The sequence below is a fragment of the Benincasa hispida genome, chromosome 10 (assembly GCF_009727055.1).
Source record: "Benincasa hispida cultivar B227 chromosome 10, ASM972705v1, whole genome shotgun sequence".
Classification (NCBI taxonomy): domain Eukaryota; kingdom Viridiplantae; phylum Streptophyta; class Magnoliopsida; order Cucurbitales; family Cucurbitaceae; genus Benincasa; species Benincasa hispida.
Genome location: NC_052358.1, coordinates 33,426,915 through 33,444,614, shown reverse-complemented (window position 1 = coordinate 33,444,614; position 17,700 = coordinate 33,426,915). Strand labels below are relative to the sequence as shown.

Here is a 17,700-nt window from a genome sequence, read left to right as displayed (position 1 = left end):
TTATGGGTTTTTTTTATTTGTTGATTCTCTTTTGTTTTTTCTTTTGTTTTTGTTTGTTTTTTTTCATAAGTTCTTGTTCCACCATTCAACTACCTACAAACTTTTACAAATTCTTAACACTAATGAGATATGCGAACTCAACTAGAAAATATATATTTTACAGTTTTCTACATATAAATATTGCACTTAAAGTAAACAAAATACTATTATTTATATAGTCAACAACTCTACAACATACTTTAACAGTCATAGAATATATGAGTTGAATGTGCATAATAAATAGGATAGGGTTTATTTCAAAAATAATAGGGTATATATATATATATATAAACATGCCCAACAATGAGACAATTTGTAGTCGAGGTGATTGTCGGAGCTCCAAGTTAGTCACACAAACATTTGAGTCGAAGGTGGTTGTTTAAGTTGATTATTGAAACTGATTTTTATTGAAGTTTGTAGTCGAAGGTTGTTGTCGGAGCCCCAAGTTGGTCACACAAAGCTAGTGTTGGACTTGGTCATCGGAAGTGGTTGCTGGAGCTCAGAATTAGTCATCGAAGTTGGTCATGCGAAGGTGGTCGTCGAAGTTGATCATCGAAGGTGATTTTCACCAGAGTTTGTAATTATAGATGGTTGTCGAAGCTTGGAGTTAGTCGCATGAAGGGTGTCGCCAAAGTTGGTCACATGACTTTATTATTGGAAGTGGTTGCGGGAGCTTGAAATCAGTCGTAAAAGTTGGTCGAACGAAGGTGGTCATTGAAGTTAGTTGCTGGAGTTGTCGGAGGTGGTTGTCGGAGCCTTGAATTGGTCGTCGGAGTTGGTCTGTGCTGGAGTTGTCATCGGAGGTGATTGACGGGTCCTAGAATTAGTCATCAAAGTTGGTCTTGCAAAGGTAGTCGTTAGAATTGGTCGTCGGAGTTTTCGTTGGAGCTGGTTGTTGGAGTTTGGAATTGGTCGTAAGGGTTGGTCGCACGAAAGTGGTGCCAGAGTTGTCATTGGAGGTGGTTACTAGAGGCTAGAATTTTTCATCGGAGTTGGTTGCACGAAATTTCGAAGCCCAGAGTTGGTAATCGACGTAGGTCGTATGAAAGTGGTCATCGAAGTTCGTTCCTGATATGTGGCAGCAGTAGTTACTGACGGTGGTCAATAGATATTGTTGAATCGTTCTTCTATGGTTAGTAGTATCTTATATTAATCTACATACAATTTCTTTATCTTATGGTGTCCTTTATTTCTAAGACAACGTGATCACTTATTTCTAGGCACTTTGTCCCATATACCTTTGTGACATCCATTTATATCCCAACCTTCTCAGCATTAAGACTCTACTAGATTGTCAAATTAAGTGGCAAGTTTAACTTAAAATTTTTATCTTTAACTTCTATAAAGGAAATGCATAAGTCAAGTCGATATGAAGTGTAGGCCTCAAGCCATAAGACCCTAGGGTATCCACATTGTTGAACTCCTTAGAGAATTTAGCCATGGTTAAAGATAAATAAATGAAATTTATTAGATCAAAAGTCATAACTACATGATGATGTTCAATGCAAGAGAAAAGAAAGAAAATAAAAAAGTGTAGACAAGTAAACAAAGAAATGCTGGAAATATACTTTGATGATGCCTTATGGAAATTTCTCACTCTCATAATCTTTCTCTAGGGTGACTCTCCTTTTTCAAGGATAAGCCCTTTATTACCACACGTTGTCACGGGATTAGAACAACCTAGATTGCTCAACCTTTAGAGGAACTTTTTTTTACGAAGTTGCTGATTAGGATTGTAAGAAATTGTCCAAGGATGACTAACTTTGTGGAAGAACCGTAAGTGACGTAGGTGGTGCATAGATGGAGAGTTGATAATCGAAATGAAAGTATTCTCCTCCTTTTATAGGCTCCAAATTGGTTGAGGAAGGCCAGAAATCATGCTAAACACTTTTATCATGCAATTTCGGGGTTGAAAAAAAGATTGGGACAAGAAAACAATAACCTCCGACGACTGGGTGAAAATCTAGAAAATTAAGGTTTCTTGATGCAGCCATAGTGACTTCAGGCAATGCAGGTGCATTGAATAAATTTCATCAAATCAATCAAAACTACCTTCAAAAGTTCATAAATTCAGCTAAAATCAATAGAAATAAACTTTTGAGACAAATAGCACCCTTATAAGATCATTTGATCAATTTAAGACCAAATATGGGTGAAAACATATGTAAATGTTCATTAATTTTTCGTATGTAAAAGTATAGAAATATTAGCCTAAAACATGCATTTCATGCCATATATCAGGTTATGACTGCTTTTAATTTCCAAGATAAAAGTAAATGATAAAAAAATAAATAGCATTGAAACTAAAGCCAAGAAAAGTAGAGGAGTAAGTTAAATGAGAGAAGATCTAGCTTAGGTATTCGGATCCACCCATATATGAAGTTGTTCATTGGACTGTAGATATAATCATCAAGTTCATGCAAGTACTTAACCTACTTGTTCAATAATGCGGCAACAATCGCCCTATGATATTAATCAATATGCTTAACTAAACCATGTGTCAATCAATCAAGAGTGTAATGCATCTCAAAAGCAATCAACACATGCATTAAGATTTAGCAAAAATTAAGACAGTTAGTTACTAAGTAATGCTTAAATAGTCTAATTGATTTTATTCTTGAACTTAACTATTCATCCAGTGTTGTAAAAGGGTCACTATGAGTAACCAAACAATTTACATACAAGAGCTTTGATTTGTGATACTCAGAAATTCATGCAATGTTATATGCCACATACCGATTATAAATCTCTAGCAAGACATTGAAAGGGTTGTCAATCCAAACATATAAGATATTGAGATTAAAATACAATCAAGAATCACAAGTACTTGAAGGATAATAATGTAAATACAAGTCCTGAGAACATATTACAATGGATTTCATCTTCAACCTAAGCTGGAAAGTACTTCTTAACCATTAAACATTGAGATATTGAATGGATAAGGTTTAGAGACTAAGATACATCACAAAAGTGTGAAAATATAGAGAAAAAAGAGTGGAAGCTAGTTGGCTAGAGGCCGAATGGATTGGGTGTTGGATGGGTAGATGCTTGACCTAATGCATATGGATGTGTTTATAAATAACCAAGAGCATTGTGTGGCTATGCATGGTGTTGCAGAGTCGTGTTCTGTTAGGCTAGGATTTTACGTCATTAATAAATCCCAGACCTGATCAAAAGAATACTTATAAATCATTGAACCACTACTTATACTATTAGGTAGTACAAGTCGAACCACAGAGAGGCCAAGAATTAAATCTCTCTTAAGCTAAATTTGACTATGGAAAGTAGTAAAAATAGAGTTTTGGTTTGTTTGATATAATGGAAAAACAAGCAATAAATTAAATTGTAAGGGATAAATGTAAACAGGGATTGGTTTATTTAGTTCTAAAATCAAGATAGATATTCAATACACTTTCTATCATCGTTTTATACCAATTAATTATGCAATCAAATTATGCATGCACAACTACTCACTTGATTCGACTGAACTAGTCTCTATAGTGGCAGATAACTAGCAAGAATCTAGCCAAGAAAGCATCATAATTATTGATTATAGTCGAAAAGTTAATACTCTAACTAATTTACATGCTTCTAAATTCTATTGGGTTTGATAGCGGCCATATAGAACTAAAAACACATGCATTAAAATTTAGGATTCAATTGTGTCGATTAGTTGTCAGGATAGTCATATTGAATTAACAAATTTTATCTTCCAACATAGAAATTCATGCATCTTAGGAATAACGATCAAATTTACAATTAGCTAATACTACTTTGGTGACCTTAGCTAGACATTCATATGCAAAAATACATTAAAACAACATATTGATGCAAGATTGTGACAAAACTAAGAATCATAGCTTATCATGCTTATAAGTGAAAAGTCATCAACACAAACATGTTTTTAAAAACTAAAGAGGATTTAAAGAATATATAAATTCAGATTGCAAAACACTAGTTAGATTAGACAACTCAAGAAATAAGCAAAGCATCCTTAATCCAAGAATTAGATAGAAAACATCTCAAGAATTCATAAAAAAATCGAAGAGACAATTCATTCCAAGCTTATAATCCAAAATAAAATGAACAAAACCTACTTAATGATGTTGAAAAGATAGAGAGGAAGAAAAAAAATCTAGTCTTCCCTTCAATCTCCATAAAATCCAACATTATTTGATCTAAAAGCGAAGAGAGGTATACAAAGAAAGCAGTCAATAGCATTGCAATGTTGCTACACAGTTGGCCCTCGAGCATTGGATGGATGGTGCGGTTCTGGCTTGTGCAAGAGGCACACGCGCAGAAGGCTGGAATCGCATTAAGAGTTCGTAGCGGTTGCAACGTTGCCTTGTATATTCAGCTACTGCCTTTCAGCATTGGGATAGCGTCAGGCTTAGGCATGATGAGGATTGTGATGCTCATGTGAGGGGCTGTTTGATCATTTTTACTCCTTTGAGGCTTCGATGCTCAAATTACCTCCAAATTGCGTCAAATTAATCTTGTTTGGCTCCAAACACTTGGTTCTACCTCTTGATTGCTCGATACCTACAAATAGGATAATTAATATTAAAAATCTACAAATGAACTTGAATTAAGCTAGGAATTATAGCTCTTTTTAAGAGTTATCATCTTCTTTCCAAGCTTGAATTTTTCCATAAAAGAGACAAGGCTACGATGTCAAAGGTTGCATCATAGTTCGATGAAGTGTGCTTCCACAAAGAGAACTTCCCAAAATTGTATGGAATCATAGCGGTGTTGCCTAATGAGGCTACTATCTTCAACGCTGTCCACTAGCATCGTGCAGCCCCGTAGTGGCTTCAGGGGTAGAATCGTAGTTTTGATCCATTTTGGCCTAGACGCTCCGGTTTGTCTTCAAATGCTCCACTTGAGAACAATTTTTGTCCAAATGCCCAAATCTACCTCGTCGATGCTTGATACCTACAAAATCGTAGATTAAGCACTTTAAACTACACAACCAATTCGAGTTAAGTTAAGTAAGATAACACATTTAAGGTACTATAATAGCACATTTAAGGTGCTATCACCTAGTCTTTGAATTTTAGCGTATACACGCATTTTTTTCTAGAGTGATTGTAGATGAATGTGACAAAATACGAAGAACCACCTAGTGATTTTTCACTTATAAGGCCATAACCATCAGTGTGCACATATCCAATACATTGAAACTTCTTCGTGCATTGGCTTGAATGATACTCTATGCTGTTTTCTCACTAGATAGCGTAGACATGATTTAAGAGTCATGCCCACTCGAGGTTTGAGACTCTTCTTTGCAAGAATGTCTAATAATCTCTAACTCATATGACCAATTAATGTATGTTGTAGCTCCATGCGCAACTCATTTTCAACAATAGCTACAAGGCTCTTCGCGATCTTAGCATTCGTCACATATATTGTGAAATTTTTATTTCCTCTTGCTACTACTATTGAGCTTCTAGTGAGTTTCCACTGGTTATCACCAAAGTAACTATGATAGCCATCATCGTCAAGTTGTCCTGTGTAAACAAGATTGATCTACATATCTGGAACATGTCGAGCAATTTTTAGAAGTAAGTAACAACTATTATTGGTCTCAAGATACACATCTCCATTGCCTATGGTTTTTTATGTACCATAGTTTCCTATCTTCACTGTTCTAAGGTCACCTGATTTATAGGATGAGAAGAGCTTATGCTTAGAGGTAACATGAATTGCAACACCATTATCAACTATCCAATCTGTATCCTAGCATGTGACGTTAACTACACTTTCATCACAAACAACCTATATATCATGTATGGCTACTAGTACATCATTTTTTTAATTTTTCTTTTCATTCTTTTCCTTTTTTTGTTCTCATTTTTATCTTCGACAATGGATCTGTCTATGACATATCTTCTTGCAATGGAAACATTGTATATATTTGTTCGATGTACTCCTAGATCTCTTTCTATTATTTTAACTTCTATTGCGACTTTGGCTTCTCCCCCAATTTTCTGTGATAGAGCTTCTGACTCACTTGTTGAAGGCTTCGTCATTTTCCTTATAATCACCTCTTCATTGAGAAGACTACTTTTGAGTCTTGACAATACTCACAGTAAACTTTCCACAGGATGAGCAATTACTCAAAGAGACCAACAATATCTCATTGCTGTTTGGTAATGAACTGAAGAATAATAATGCTTAAAATTAATCTTCCAAGTTCATTTGTATATTTGATATCTGATCCAAGATACTTTACATTTCATTCAAATGTTCTACAATTGGAGTCCGTTTTTTATATTTCAAATTTACGAGATTTCATATCAGGAAAGCTTTATTGCCTGCATTGTTTCTTTCAAACAAGTCTTTCAACTCTATCCATAAGGAGTATGGTTTTGTCTCTTTAGTAATGTAATAATATACACTATCATCAACCCATTGAGGTATAACCAACAACTTGCCTATTTAAGAGTTCCCAATTTTCATCAAACATATTTCTCTTAGTTGACTCTCCCTTGCATGATACTCTTTGCAATAGAGAAAGTCCTCCATTTTTCCTTTCCATATTTGCCATTTTGCTTCATTCAAGCTAACCATTCAGCTCAGGTTAACACCCATGGCTACACACTAAAATTAACCAAGTCAACAACATCAGCACAAACTTTGTTGGCTTGCAAATTTCTCGCTAGGTTCAAGCTCTGATACTGCTTGTTGGGATTTTAATATGTAGCAAATAAATATAAAGTCAATTAAATCACAAGCACAAAGGAGAGAAAAATAGCAACGTCAAGATTTACATAGAAAACCCCTTAAAGTAAGTAAAAAATTATGTGACGGCTCCCAAAAACATCCACTATATAAATACTTTAGTCGTAACTTGATGATACAACAACTATCAGCAAAACTATTACAGAAAGACTCGAAAACAAGAAGAACAACATTGCAACCAATTGAATTGTTGTCGACATCTTTCTGTTATGTGTTGTAACCACTAGAGCTTCATCGTTGACTATAGCGACTGCATATAAAAGGAAAACGAACGTGAAATGAATGTAAGAGAGACTAAGAAAACAAGAGAGCAAGACATTCGTTCTGTAATAACTTTAAAGAAGAAGTAATAAAAGAAACCTTCTCGATTTGTACAGTAGACGTAGGCCTTTGGCCGAACCACTTAAACTCCTGTGTCTTTTCTTTCTAACTCTACAATCGTTTAGCATTTACTATTATCGTTTACACGATCGTGTAGTTCCTATCGCATCGTGTACTCGATCGTTTAGCTCCGAGTCTAATCGCCTATACGATCGTTTAACTCTTTAGCTCTCGTCTACACAATCGCCTAGCACCAGGAAACTATCGTCTACACGATCGTCTAGTGCTTCATCCTATCATTTACATAATCTATCGTTTAGTTCTTGGAGCTTCGTTTATACGATTGAGCTGCCATTTGGTAAACGACAAAAGAATTTCATGCCTTAGCATACTACCTCCCCTAACTCTTGAATTGTTTTTTAGCGTTAAATCTGAGTAATTTGTGATTGTGAACGAGAAGATCTAGTCATCTAGGACAACAAGTGGTATCAGAGCTCAGTGAACAGTTCAAGACAGATCCAAGATTTGAATTCTTGCATACTTTGATTCAGAATAGTCAATCTTGAAGATCAAGAATGGCAACTACCAGATATAAAATTGAGAAGTTTGATGGTAAGACATACTTTGAACTATGAAAAGCGAAGATTAAAGCAGTCTTAGGACAACAAAAGGCTCTACTGGCCATTACAAACCCTGCAAAGTACCCTGAAACACTCACTAAGGCAGAGAAAGAGACAATTGAGGTAAAGGCGTATGTAACCATTGTCTTGAATGTCACAAACAGTGTTTTGAGGTAAATTGTAGACCAACCTACTGCCTATGCCCTCTGGAACAAACTGAATGAGATATATCTCAACAAAGACCTGCCCAACAAAACTTTCTTGAGTGAAAGATTCTTCACCTTCAAGATTGATGTAGCAAAGTCCTTCACGGATAATCTGAATGAGTTCAAGAGATGTCTTCTACATTCAGATCAATAAGAGACAACATTGGGGAAGAGAATGAGGCGTCCATATTACTAAACTCTCTGCGAAAATCTTTCAAAGATGTCAAGGTAACCATAAAGTACGGTAGAGAAAGAATAACCACAGAAGTAATCATATCAGCTGTGAGAGTCAGAGAACTTGAGTTACAAATGAGTAAGAAGGATCAACAAGGAGATGAAGGCTTGTTTTCAAAGGGGAAGAACAAGAACAACATGAAGGGGAAACAGAACGGAGGAGATAAGTCCAAGATAAAGTGTTATTGTCACAAAATGGGCCGCATGAAAAAGGACTGTTATGCCTTGAAAAGGATGTTGAACCAATAGAACAAGGGTGGAAAACAGACCGAGGCTACTGTAGGGGAGAATTACCTTGTCTATTCAGATGCATTGGCTACTACTGAAGAAGATGGAGACCATAATACTATGGAGACGGGATTGGATGTTAGATTCTGGATGTTCAGTCCATATGACACCATCTAAGGGATGGTTTTGCACCTACAAGAAGTGGGATGGTGGGCTAATCTATATAGGAAACAATAACACCTGCAGAGCTGTTGGAATAGGATCTATGTCCTTGAAAATGCATGATGGTTTAGTGAAATTGATTAGGAACGTGAGACATGTTCCTACTTTGAAGAGAAATCTCCTATCTTTGGGGATGTTCAATGCTATTGCTTGTGAGTATAGGGGTGTGAGAGGCACCTTTGAAATAATTAAAGACTCTAAGGTAGTTTTTGTGGCAACCAAGGTGAATGGATTATATTTCATCGAATATGTGCAAATAGCACACTTGACCTTGTTGGCAACTAAAGAAGAACCCATAAAAGATGAGTTACAGCACAAAAGGCTTTCCCATATCAGTGTGAGAGGGCTGCAAGTGCTCTCTAAATAGGGGATTCTTCCAAGGGGTGTTGGAGATGACCTAAAATTTGGTGAACTCTGCATATTAAGCAAAGCAACAAGGCAAGGGTTCCCTAAAGGATAACACACTTCAAAGAAAATTCTAGATTATGTGCATTCAGACTTGTGGGGGCCAGCTCACTCTCCATCTCTAAGTGGAGCAAGGTACTTTCTTTCATTCGTAGATGATTACTCAAGGAAGAGTTGGGTTTAATTTTTAAAATCCAATGATGAAGTGTTTAGTAGATTCATAGAATGGAAGATCTTGATTGAAAAGCATACCTCTAAACAAATTAAACATTTGAGAATTGTTAACGGTTTAGAGTTTTGTGGAGAGAAGTTCAACTTGTTTTGTAGGGAGCATGACATAGTAAGGCATAGAACAACGAGGTACACACCTCAACAAAATGGAGTAGCTGAAAGATTGAATAGAACAGTGCTGGAAAGAGTAAGATGTTAGCTATCCAATGCCTTATTGCCTGAAAAAAATTGCATTGAAGCTGTTTCCTACACGATATACACTCTTAATAGGTGCCCACATCAATCCATAGAGCTGAAAACTCCTGAAGAGAGGTGGATAGGGTAGCCACCTAAGCTGGAACACTTGAAAGTGTTTGGATGTGTAGGCTATGTGCATCAAAGCCAAGGAAAGTTGAAACCTAGGGCTGTAAAATGCATGTTTTTAGGTTTTACACCGAGAATAAAGGGTTATAGGTTGTGACATCCAGTTGAACAGAGATGTGTGAATAGTAGAGATGTGGATTTCAGACAGAATGAGATGTTTATGATGTCTGAGCAACCATCTACTTTAATGACAAAGACAAGTAGTACAAGATTTAAGGTGGAGCCTCAAAATGATCATGGAGCTTCTACTTCCTCTCAAAATCTAGAGTTAGAAGGTGATGAAACTGCTGAAACCAGTAAGCATGTGTTAAGTGAACAAGTTGAGACACATGGAGACTTACACAATTATTCATTAGCAAGAGACAGACCTAGAAGAACTATTATTCCACCGACAAGATATCAAGAGTCTGATTTTGCTAGTGTAGCATTAAGTGCTGCCATTTCTTTGAGTAACAATGAACCTACCAGCTTTGAAGAAGAAACAAACAACCTGGATGTTAGACAGTGGATTGAGGTAATGAATGATGAATTAAAGTCCCTCAACCAAAATGACACTTAGAGACTAGTACCTTTGCCTAAAGAGTACAAACCTATCTCATGTAAGTGGATTTAAAAATTTAAACAAAAGATTCCAGGTGTGCAAAAATCTAGGTTCAAGGCAATGTTAGTTGCTAAGGGGTTCACTAAAAACGAAGTTATTAACTACACTGAGGTGTTTTCTCCAATAGTGAAGCATACATCCATTAGGCTACTACTTTCCTTAGTTGTACAAAAGGACTTGGAGCTAGATCAATTGGATGTAAAGATAGCCTTTCTACATGGGTTGTTGAATGAGAAAACTTATATGAGGCAACCTCAAGGTTATGTGAAAAGGGGAGAAGAAGACTTGGTGTGTTTGTTGAATAAGTTTATATATGGCCTCAAGCAGTCACCGAGATGTTGATATGGGAGGTTTGATAAAGTGATCACCAAGATGGGGTTCAAGAGAAGCTCATATGATTGGTGTGTCTACACAAACACTAGTAGCTTCAAGGAACCGGTCTATCTACTTCTTTATGTAGATTACATGTTGTTGGTCAAGAGTTGGTCAAAAGTTCCAAAGAAGAATTGAGGCAAGTTAAAATTCTTCTTAAGAGAGAGTTTGATATGAAAGACCTAGGGGAGTAAAGAAGGATCCTAAGCATTGAGATTGAAAGAGATGGAAAATAGGGCATATTGCAAGTTAGTCAGTCTGAATATTATTCTAAGATACTGCAGAGGTTTAAAATGGAGAGTGTTAAATCGGTTGGCACTCCTCTTGCACCTCATTTCAAGCTTTCAGCAGCAAATAGTCCAAAAGGTACAAATGAAAAGAATTTAAACCATATGAAGGTTGTTCCCTATTCCCAAGCAGTGAGGTCACTGATGTACCTTATGACTTCTACCAGACCAGACCTGTCCTATGGAACAAGTATGGTCAGTAGGTACATGGAAAACCCTAGTAAAAGACATTGGGAGGCAGTCAAATGGATACTTAGGTATCTATGTTCATCCAATGATGCCAGAGTCCTATATAGATAGAATGAGCCATCCAATGAGGAAGATTATGGTTATGTAGATGCAGATTATGCAGGGGATTTAGATAGAAGACGTTCTCTATCAGGCTATGCTTTCCTATGGGGGAACAATTTGATAAGCTGGAAAGCTAGTTTACAACCTGTTGTGGCTCTTTCCACAACAGAGGCTGAGTTCATCGCACTATCTAAGGCTGTGAAGGAAGGTTTATGGCTGAAAAGGTTTACTAAACGATTTCAACATAACACAAACAAAGGTCAGAATCTATTGTGATAACTAGAGCACAATCCACTTATCTAAAAAAACCAACTGTTTCACAACAGAATCAAGCACATTGATATTAAATATCATTTCATCAAACAAGAGATTGAGAAAGGGGAAGTCGAGGTAGTGAAAATTCATACCTCAGAAAATTCAGCTGATATGCTAACCGAAACTGTTCTATTAAACAAGTTTGGTCGATGCTTGGCCTTCTCGGGTTCAAGTTACCTGAAAAAGGTTAGCTCAAGTCAGCTCAACAAGCAAAGAAGGAAAGGTACTCTAGATGCTTACAAAGGTGGAGATTGTTAAAGAAAGACTCGAAAACAAGAAAAACATCGTTACAGGTAGTTGAACTGTTGTTGACATCTTTCTGTTCTGTGTTGTAACCACCAGAGCTTCATCGTTGACTATAGCGCCTGCATATAAAAAGAAAACGAATGTAAGATGAATGTAAGAGAGAATAAGAAAACGAGAGAGCAAGGCATTCGTTCTGTAATAACTTTGAAGAAGTAATAAAAGAGACCTCCCGATTTGCATAGTTGACGTAGGCCTTTGGCCGAACCACTTAAACTCCTGTATCCTTTCTTTTTAACTCTACGGTCGTTTAACATTTAGTAAAGTATCGTTTATACGATCGTGTAGTTCCTATCGCATCGTGTACTCAATTGTTTAGCTTCGAGTCCAATCATCTATATGATCGTTTAGCTCTTCAATTGTCATCTACACAATCGTCTAGCTCCACTCAACTATCGTCTACACAATCGTCTAGTACTTTATCCTATCGTTTACATAATTGAACTATCGTTTAGTTCTTGAAGCTTCGTCTATACGATTGAGCTACCATTTGGTAAACGACAGAAAAATTTTATGCCTCAGCATACTACCTCCTTTGACTCTTGAATTGTTTTTTACCGTTAAATCTGAGTAATTTGTGATTGTGAATGAGAAGATCATAGTCATCTGGAACATCAAAAATAGTAGATAAGAATACCATTCATCAAGTAAAGATGGAACACAAATGTAAGGAGAGATCTCACCTGCGAGAACAATGGTGAAAGAACAATAAAAAAGAAACAAACTACTTCTTCGGCTGTTACACGAATTGCACCAAGTGGTAAAAAAGAGCCTTATTGAGTCTAAAGAAATTGGGCCCATTTTATTATTTGTCGAAACCCGACAACGAGTACCAAGTTTTATACCATTGAATATGGTTGCTTACAAAAATATAGACATTGATTTATACATTTTTTAGTTCAAACAAGGGTAAGAATAAATACTAAATTTAAACAATGAACTAATAAAGATTTATACTACAAAATTAAATTAGTCTCCCGGTCACTTTTTATTTGAATAGAATATCTAGTATATCACAGTTATAATTCAAACTCTAAGAAGCTCAATTGAGCGAACTAATAGTAAGAATGAGCTTAGTGGAACAGAAATCGAGATGTTATACTTGGAAGGAAAAAAAAAAATTGAGCTAACTAATACCCAATGTGTAAATAACTAAAGCTTCGTTTGGTAACTATTTAGACCTCGTTTTGTATTTATTTAGTTTTTTATTTTTGTTTTTGAAAATTAAGCCTATACACTCTACTTCTACGTCCATATTTTATATTTTGTTATCTACTTTTTATCACTTTTTATCAATGGTTTAAAAACCAAGCCAAAATTTGAAAAAAAAAGTGGCTTTTAAAATTTTGTTTTTATTTTTAGAATTTGGCTAATAATCAACCCTTCTACTTAAGAAAGATTCAAATCATTGTAAGAAATGAGGATGCAAATAGACTTAATTTTAAAAAACCAAAAATAAAAAATGAAATGGTTACCAAACGAGACCTTAATTTTTCTGTTTTTAATTTTTGAAAATTTTAAACATAAAAACACCTCTCTCACCTCTAAATTTATTGATTTGTTATATACTTCCTATGAAAGATTTCAAAAGTCCAACCATATTTTGAAAACTTAAAAAAAATAGTTTTAAAATTTTTTGAGATTTTGCTAAGAATTAAACTCTTGTACTTAAGAATAATGAAGATCAATATAGGAAATGAAGAGGAAATAGACTTATTTTTCAAAAATCAAAAACAAAAAACTAAATTAATTACCAAAATGGAACCTAAAAAAAACTACAAAATACAAACTTAAACAACAATTAATTTAAATTAATTTGAATTCATACGAAGAAATTCATTTGATAAATACATGTACGCTTGGAATTCTACCAAAATGTCTTCTCAAAATTATTGACAAAACAATTTAATTTGGAGAAAGAAAAAACAGTTTTCACATTAAGACAATTATTACAACTCTGAAGGAGAGTTTGAATCTCCAGTTTTCACCATTATTTTTCTTATTATTTATTAATCTTTTTTTGTATTCGATTTCAAAAATCATGACAAGTGGTTAGGATTGAACTCATCAACTTTGGAAAAGTGAAACTCGTACTTTATATCCAATTATTCACTAAATTAGTAAACTAATAATTTATCCTTTATATTATTTGAAGACATTTTCAATTTACACCCTTTAATCATTTATTATATCAATTTAAATAATAAACTTAAATTGTATTAAATTAAACTTCGAACTTTCATAAATATATCAAGTTACACCACCCTTTCTGTTAGTTTCTATATATTAATTTTTAGTTTAATAACATGTGGGATAGGAGATTAGAACAAACTTTGACTTGTTGGTTAAGAATATATACTTGAACCAATTTAGCTATATTCAAATTAGCTGGAGTAATAATGTGTGTAGTATATATTTTGTAGTACTTCGCACGTGGGATCATGGGACTTCAAGGACCATTCTACTGCGGGACTGGGTGTTTCCATAGACGAAAAGTCATATATGGCCAATTTCCTCACCACACTACACATTTTATGGACGGTAACTTTTGCATAGTTCAGTTTTAATTTATATAATGTTAATCTTAATTCAATCTTATGAAAAAAATATTGTTTTTAATCCTCTTGTAGGAAAAGCTTCGGAACAAGAAATAATGAAATCATTTGGATATTCAAAAACTTTTGGAAAGTCAGCAATTTATGCTTTTGAAGAAACCACATGTGGCCATCTTCCAAAAGGCCCTTTGAGCAATAATCTTGAAGCTGCCAACCAAGTGGCTTCATGTGGCTATGAGATCGGCACTACTTGGGGTTCCAAGGTTTCTTTTTGACTCCCTATTATTATGGTTATGTTTGAATAAATCTTTTCAGGTTATTTTCAAATAAAAGAAAATAAATGTATTTATTTATGAATATGATAAAATATCACTATTTATTAATGATAGACTACGATAGATATTGATAGAAGTATATCGTGGCCTAGCGTCTACTTATAAATGTCTATGCGATCTATCACAGATAGATAATGACATTTTGTTATACCTGAAAATAATTTTCAGCAATTTTACCATTTAAAACGATTATCCATGTTTTTAATGAGATCAACATTTTTTGAATAAGTATTTGAAATTTTTTTTTAGTAAAATTTAAAAAACAATAACAAAGTTGAAAACATACTTTCAGAGAGTAGAAAATAAAACAATAAAAATGAAATAACCTTTTGTATTCAAATTACAAATTGAATAATGCTAAATAAATGATTAGAAAATGAGGTTTTAGGTAAAAATTATCGAGTGATGGATCCTACTATTTGTATTCAAATTACAAATTAAAAATGTGTGTTTGATTGAATCTCAGATAGGGTGGATGTATGGATCTACAACTGAAGATGTACTAACAGGCTTAGTGATTCAAAAGAGAGGGTGGAGATCAATTTACATTGCATTAGATCCTCCAGCATTCTTAGGATGTGCGCCTTCACAACTTGTTGCTTCATTAACTCAACAGAAGCGATGGGCCTCTGGCTTACTCCAAGTTTTATTCAGCAAACATTGCCCTATTTTTGCTACTCTCTTTGGGAAACTCCAATGGAAGCAATGTGCAGCCTACTTGTGGATTCTCACTTGGGGCCTTCGTTCCATTCCAGAGCTTTCTTATGCATTACTTCCACCCTATTGTCTCATCACTGACTCCTCTTTCTTCCCTACTGTAAGTACAAACCATTATTATCTTTCTATGTGCCATGGTTTCTTGAAACATGAAGTAGAAAGTGAGTAAACTCTTAATTTTTACTCACTTTTTACAAACCATTATGTGTCATGGTTTCTTGAAACATGAAGTACAAACCATTATATTTTTTAAAACATTAGTTGAAAGTATAGATAACAAAACCCATAAACTTATCGTGAAAGTAGTGGTTATATGCTTAATTTTTACATTTCTAAAACAAAAATCCAAAAGATTATTAAACGTGGCATAAATAGTTATCAAACGAGAGCTTAATAATATATATGGAATATATTAATTCATAGATATTGAAAGCAGAATGGTCGGATGATGATTTTATTACATAAGTTAAACATGGGTCCACGTAAAACTAATTAACAATTACAAGAGTAACCCATATGTTCAATAAAGATTGTGAGATTTTTTCATCATCCGTTGACATGTAAGTAAATCTCTTATAATATCGTTTTTTCTAAAAACCTTCCACCCATAAATTAGGAGGGTTAAAGTATTTGGTTGATTTAGTTATATGTTGCGATTGCATATATGCAGGTGGAAGAGAGAGCAATCTTGATCCCAATTTCTCTCTTCATCATTTATAACTCTCAACAGTTGTTACAATACAAAGAAACAGGTCAATCAATAAGAGCTTGGTGGAATAACCAAAGAATGGGAAGAGTAAACACAATGTGTGCATGGTTATTTGGAGTGTGGAATGTGGTTCTAAAACTTTTGGGTGTAAGAGAAACTGTATTCGAAGTAACAAAGAAAGAGACAGGTTGTGAGGCTGATTTGGGACATTTCACATTCGATGAGTCTCCAATGTTTGTGCCGGGGACGACCATTTTGTTACTCCAACTTATTGCTTTACTTATGAGCTTCATAAGGCCGCCCAAGAGATCAGGAAGCTCAGTGCTTGAGGTGATTTGTAGTGTATGGTTAGTTTTATGCTTTTGGCCATTTTTAAAAGGAATGTTTATGTTTGGTAAAGGAAGATCTTATGGACTTCCTTTCTCTACCATATACAAATCAGGTGCCTTTGCGTTGTTGTTTGTGCTTTTATGCCAAACAACAACCATGATTTAACTTAAGAGTTTTCAATTTTGTAATAAGTTGAATGATATGTGTTTCGGCCGATAGATTATTTAAACTTTTAAATTCTTGATCGAATATACATTTATATATGTTCAATGTTTGTCTAAGTCTATTTATTTTATTGATTGTGACCTCTTTTAAATGAGGTAACTCTCTTCTATTAAGGATTAAAATAACAATGTCGATATTGATATCGAAATCTCAATTTTATAGATATATTGATAAAACTTCGATATCAACATATATTTCTACAACTCATTAAGATTATAGAATTTATTTAGATTAATAATTAAGTTATTTTTACTTTAAACTAAGTTATGGATATTAATTATTAGTATTCATATTTACATTGGACTAAATAGATGACAATGCGTTAATAAGTCGATCCTTTATGCGTTGTTCATAATTGCAACTAGGTCAAAAGTCCGTTTTACCCCAATAGTTACTTCTATCTCCTTAATTACTACTATTCTCTATATTATATAGTTATAATTGGAACTCATTTAAATAAACTTTATAATAAAACATGTCTTAATTGTATCCAACACGTGTCTTAATTGTATCCAACACAATGAATACTTTTCCTCATAAAATTTGAACGTTTCAAATTTTCTTTGAACATATTTGATCTTTGTTCATCCGTGGTGAGCCAACAACGGGACCTTATGGACCTAAAATTATAAGGTCCAATGATATTTCACGATTAATTAACAAAACTCATTAATTAATTGGCCTTCTTTCATTAACTATAGGGCAAACCACTATAGATCCATAGTTAAACTCTTATGCACTATAAGACAAGTGGTGTCCATGGATATAATCAATATGAACAAGTCGATCCTTCACGAGTTGTTCGTAAATACAGTTGGATCAAATGTCCATTTTACCCCTATAATTACCTTTTTTCCTTATGTACCACTAATCCTCCAATGAAACCTTTTTTTTATAGTCCGACTATAAACTAATTTCCTCTCAAACTAGTGACAGGGTGGGGTCCATTGTTCAAGTTTCGGAGTCAACACTTAAGGAACTACTCATCTACATACCCTATATCGGAAGGAGTTTATTATATCTTGTGAAGTTATGTTCCTAACTCCC

General features: G+C 34.4%; 1 protein-coding gene across 2 annotated transcripts in view; it reads left to right on the top strand.

Moving 5' to 3' along the window:
* The window catches only part of LOC120087625 (cellulose synthase-like protein H1), a 29,258-nt gene extending 12,549 nt beyond the window's left edge, over positions 1 to 16,709 (top strand). For both annotated transcript variants that reach the window (XM_039044461.1, XM_039044460.1), the window contains 4 exons: positions 14,206 to 14,323; positions 14,413 to 14,600; positions 15,139 to 15,489; positions 16,060 to 16,709. In XM_039044461.1, the coding sequence (XP_038900389.1) occupies positions 14,206 to 14,323; positions 14,413 to 14,600; positions 15,139 to 15,489; positions 16,060 to 16,593 (1,191 nt within the window). In that variant the 3' untranslated portion in view covers positions 16,594 to 16,709. The remainder of the gene's footprint in view (positions 1 to 14,205; positions 14,324 to 14,412; positions 14,601 to 15,138; positions 15,490 to 16,059) is intronic.
* The last annotated feature ends 991 nt before the right edge of the window (positions 16,710 to 17,700 follow it).